Here is a 5,594-nt window from a genome sequence, read left to right on the forward strand (position 1 = left end):
CGGATATCATCCGATATACAAAATCAGTGCTTTTATCCTATTAGGCAAAAGTAGTACCATTTTATATGCCCCGAAGAGATGACGATGGCTTGAGCAACACTAGAATGGTATCGAACCATCGATCGATTCTGCAGTCACAATTGAATTTGTTACCAACTGCGCTACACTCCGCCTGAAATGTAAATTATATACTTCTTTTCTGGAAGAAAGATAATTCGCAAGTTCTTTGTAATTATATAACGTCTGAAGCATTACAAAATTCGCAAAAATACCAGTATTTTGCCAGTGAATGTAGAAAGTCGCTTAAGTAAGGATCCTTATCGACATCTGTCATTAGAGTTCCCAATTTTTAGGATTGGAACCACATTGCTTCAAAAATGATCATTATTTATGATTTGTTTGTGGTTTATTTGTCAATGGTTGAACGTGTTTTCTTTATATAAGTTATATTATTATGGATTGTGCGATCTAGCACAAATTTTGTATTGATCCTAGGATCTATTATCGTAGATCAGCTGGTGTTTACAAGAGGGAAAGGAGGATAAAAAGGTGGAATGTGACGTCAATTTTTTTTGAAAGAATCCTTGCAAATTATATAGAAAGTTATTGTTGGCTAGTTCTTTTTATAATAAGTTCCAAATTTTTCATGCTATTTTTTTACCTTATTTGTAGCTTTTCAGAATGATCACTTACAAATACCCGTTATCATTTTTTGCTCTATCCACTCCTCTACTCTATCACGTGTCTCCTGACCATTCCTTCATGTGTCGGTTTAAAAAATGACGATGTTGTAGGATTTACATGTGACGATAGTCGCTTCCAGAATGTCTATCCTCGATGTGAAGAGGCGCTAATATGAAATTTGATAGGATGGGATCCAAAACAATTTCTGTATTGTTACGCTGTGAGGTACAAATATGTACAAATTTTTACTGCAAAAAAAATTAAGCTGCTAACTAACTGCACCTGTAATCATTATTTCACAAGGTGATCGCATCATTCTATACATGTACAAAGCTATGAAACAAAATTAAAGGAAAAATCAAGAAAACAAAAGAGGAAAATTCACAAAGCTCTCTTTAATAAAGAGAAAGAATGAAGAGGTAATAGAAAACAGTATGAAGAGAGAAAGAGAGCAGATATAAAATGCGTGAGACTCATTGAATCAAAAATATGCGCAGAGAAAAAGAAATGCTGAGGAAAAAAAATGAAACGAGGAAGAAATGCTGAATGTATTGCGGAACGAAGCGATCGACCATTGAAGACGACCACTGTCAGTGCAGAACCCGGAACTCTGGAAGGAAAAAAAAATGAAGAAATTGATTCTCATTCTTCGCCACCACAATATTTTCTTTCACCTTCAATGACAAGTCGTGATTTTTGAAAATCGATCAATAGCAAAGATGACGTTACAGATCGGCTCGAATGCATGATTTTAACGGTCGTTTTGTTCCTGGACTACTTGAGATCGTCGAGGATGCTGATGAGGCTCCTCGTCCGGAATCTCTGCCATCCTAAAAACCGTGTGTGTTTGATTTCTTAAGAATGGAATTGATTAGGATTTCACTGACGTGAAAGTGTTCAAATGTTGTTACATTCTTCGAAACAAACTGATTTTGCAATTATTTAACTAGTACTTAATATAATACTAATACTTATTCACCTACTTAGTTATACTTTAACTAATACTAGTAATTTTTCTATAAAATACATTTTTTTTATGCCGAAAAAGTGTCGAATACATATGGAGAAGTCCTCAGTTACATATATACCTGTGAGATCTTCTCGCCATGTAAGCATAAAAGTCAAGACTTTCATTCTATATGCAGCACGTAACTTACAACCTTATACGGAAGTTAAATCAGTAAAGTTGTCTGGAATATTTTTAATTTTTGACCCTCTGATTATTTACCTATTTTTGACTTATCCGACTTTTTACCGAAAACACGACACATCCATTACTACGAAATACAAACCAGTGCAAATCACAAAAGTTGTTTTATTTTGTCAAGAGTTTCGTCCATGTCGCCTACAGTTGTTTGTAGATAATATTAAAGTGAATACCGAGAGATTACTTGATAGTAAGTGAAGCTATATCATTCATGTTTCTTTTCATCTCTCATTACTTGATTCTTTTTCATTCTCCATTCACATTATGGTAAAATGCACCAGAACTGTAAAGATAGACCGCACCTGCGAGGTGTCCAAGCAGTTCTCCGGACTTTTCGCTCTCACCGAACTAATGCATTCATCCAGGTGAGTCTGTAAAAGATCGCAAACACGAAGCGAATCGAACAGCATTGAGTCGTACACCTAAACGCATGCCTTTGTTATGTTTTACGTCCGAATGTGGACACTTATTTTGCTGACGTGGATTTACGAGGAAATGTTTCCAGGAGCACATTGCTCATGAATTCAATTTTTGTGCTTAAAGAGGACAATCCTCGTGAAAACCTCTAAGAGTCAAAAAAGTGTCGACATGAGTAAAAGTGAACTTTGATGTTGTTTTAAACGAAATTCGCTCCAACGTTCAAGATAGAAATAGCATTTAAATAGATCTCAAAAATTTTCCAATCACCTCTTGCTCGAACAAACAATTTCTCATGCTTTTATCCTCCTTCTTTGTGATTTTTGCATGTTTTGGAATGCTTCGAGCAACAATTGGCTGCTCTGATGCTATAGTTTCCAGTGCTTCTACAAGTGCTGCTGGATCCTCTTCAAGGAGTACATCGAATGATTGAGACTGAAATGATAAATCAATGTAAAAACAAACTGAGAAGAATGGTCGGAATTTTTTTTTTGCAATTTTTGAACCACGTTAGTTTAATGTTTCATTTCTTATGTGATTCATGTATATGTATATATTTATAAGAAGAAGAGAAGCATGTGATGTTGAGAAATTCCTTAGGAATTTCAATGAAAAACAATGAATAACTCGCTTGCCTTTGTCTGTTCCCACACAGGTTTATGCTTTTTCTTCTTCACATCCAATACTGCAGGAAGTGTAGTTGAATCGTGTTTTTTCACTGTCGTTTTCTTCTCATTCACACTAGTACGAGCCTGAAAATGTTGAATTTCTCGTTGAGGTGCATTTTTCAGGATATACGAACATTAGGTGACCATAGAGATTTGGGAACACTTTCACAAATCCGATAGCTTTTTCATTCGGGCTTTAAGGAATTAAAAATCTACTTTTTCACGTGTACGTCCACATACATAAAAGTCCATAAGATGTAGCCATTTCAAATATTTGACATTTTTCTTCCCCTTTCAGCCTCTATACTTCTAGAGGGTTTTCCACCGCTGAAAAAGCTCGAATCCTGGAGCATATTCCAAGCTATTGATGATGTGATGAAGATGAAACTTAATTTTTCTATTTCTTCCTTATATTTTAATTATCCAATTCCACTGGTGAAAATTTTTCGGGTCCCCTTGTGCCCTAGGCCACTTAACTAAAGAAATAAATTTTCCAGGACTAATCAATAAAACCTTAGTGGAGAGTAATGGTAAGATCTTTATAGTTTATTTTCACTGACAAATTTTCCACAAAGTACAAAGTACATTTAAAAATAAAAGTCGCAAACAAGAGACATCAAAAAGTTGGAACAAGACAAGGCCTTAACACGGCAAAAAAAAAGTAGCATAGTACAGTAGCATTGGTCTATTTTTGCTTTCTGGATTGTGTAACAAACTAAAGGACAGTGGAGCTTCTTCAACTATAATGTTTTTCCCTACTATCAGAAACATATTGACGTTTACAACGTTGATCCTATTGCGAAAATTCGTAATCTATTGACGCGTATTTTATTGGAGGTACGTCGGAAACATCTGGAACGTGAAATACAAAAGGTGTTGAAAAAGACGGATAGAATGGAAGATGAAATGTGTGAGAGAGAAAAAAAAACTATTTAGGATAATCCAAGCGTAATCATCAAGCGATATAAAGGTAGCATTTTTCTACTTTTCAGGCGTCTTCTTCGTTGAAACAGTAATTATATTCCAATATTTGCAATTAATCCGCTTAGAGTTCGATCCCATACTAATTTAAGAGGAAATGATACGATTTGAACATTTAATGCATTAAATTAGTTCCCTTTTACTTTTTTCACTGTACCTTTATCTTCAGAACATTCCAAAGAAAAGAAGACGAATGATCTGACACTTCCGTCTTGTCTCTGAGCATAAAAAAATCGCTTAGTGTTCCACTTTTTTACTTTTTACTACTTCTTTCGTTCAATGCAACATTCCAATCAGGTACTGTAGAATGGGACAAATTTATTCCGTTAAAATCTCAAGGTTCGAGACCATCTAAAAATATCTCTGGATGAGCGGTCGAGTTTCCCACGCTGTTTTCATCGCCATCACCACACCATCGATGCAAAGCTTCTCAGATATGGATGTAAAAGATGCTCGGACATTAACGGATAGCAATGACTAGAAGATGTTGCCGTAGATAGCCTTCAGTTGTACTACGAAACATGAATATTTCTGTAATATTCGGAAGAGTTCTTTCAAAAAAATCTTCATATTCAGGAGAAATCCGCGTTGTTCTACGGAGTTCTACGATCTTGAGCTACCACTTTTTACGTGTTCAGTGGGATTCTTTGCAAACCACTGTTCCGAATCATATTTTACCTTAATGGATGTATAAAACCATCGTATAGATGTGCAGAAAAACATCCCCTTACGGCCTCATCCTCATAGATTTTCTCATCTTATGAAACGAGTGAGGTATTGTGGCGATGTAGGCTCGGAGTGCGATCGGATTAATAGTACCTGTTCCTTTGGTGGTCCAAGCGCAGCCTTCAAATCGTCACTTGATTTCGTGCCATTCACGCGTTTCTTACGGTGAAAAAGCGAAAGGAATGGTGACGTTTTTGCGTTAGGTTCTGTGGTTGTCATCTGAAATACGAGCACGTCCTATATGTCATCTCACGTTTTCCAGAGTGTACACATATACGAAAACAAGAACGTAGCCGTCCACAATTGACTTCTTGGATTTAGGATAGCATTTGTAAAATGAGAACAAGGTCAACACTACATCCGCTCCAAAGTAGGAAAAAAAAGGATAAAGGAGGACGCGATCACGTGAATTCAACTACTTGTTCCTATATGTCCTAATTTAGGGAATAATGCTAGATAGCATATCAAACGATAGTAAGGAAGTTCTTCCAAGGATCAGAGACTATGTGGAGTTCATGTTAGTTAGGAGGTGTTTTTTTTTTCTTAAGTGAATCTTAACGAACGTAAGGATGAAGTAGGGGCGGGATGAATGAAAGGCGCTCGAATGCGGATGAGAGCACGCTTGAAGTGTTTAGTGGGCTGGACCATGGAGAAGAGTTCTATCGTCTCCTCGTTTTGGAACGACATCGGGATGAAACAATGAAGATTAATTGTTAATTTAATTAATTATCAACTATTCCTGAAAAATCTCAATCGTCACCCTTTTTTGTTTGATGATGAATGATTTTTTGAATTTTTGACAAAGAGTAAATGGAAGAAGAGAACAAGCCGAGGAAAAGAAGGAAGGACCAAGGAACAAAGGACAAAAAGAAGTGAACGAAACAATTGAGTATAATGAAACGTACTGTAAG

General features: G+C 36.1%; 1 protein-coding gene across 1 annotated transcript; it reads right to left on the reverse strand.

Annotated features, from left to right (window-relative positions):
• Nucleotides 1–1,409: 1,409 nt before the first annotated feature.
• RB195_021210 (uncharacterized protein) lies at nucleotides 1,410–4,902 on the reverse strand (the record flags this gene model as incomplete). The annotated part of the gene is made up of 5 exons (XM_064207832.1): nucleotides 1,410–1,514; nucleotides 2,194–2,313; nucleotides 2,579–2,743; nucleotides 2,944–3,060; nucleotides 4,777–4,902. 5 exons carry the CDS (start codon nucleotides 4,900–4,902, stop codon nucleotides 1,410–1,412), a joined length of 633 nt encoding a protein of 210 aa, XP_064063713.1.
• Nucleotides 4,903–5,594: the final 692 nt, after the last annotated feature.

This window comes from Necator americanus, chromosome X (assembly GCF_031761385.1).
Source record: "Necator americanus strain Aroian chromosome X, whole genome shotgun sequence".
NCBI classification, from domain to species: domain Eukaryota; kingdom Metazoa; phylum Nematoda; class Chromadorea; order Rhabditida; family Ancylostomatidae; genus Necator; species Necator americanus.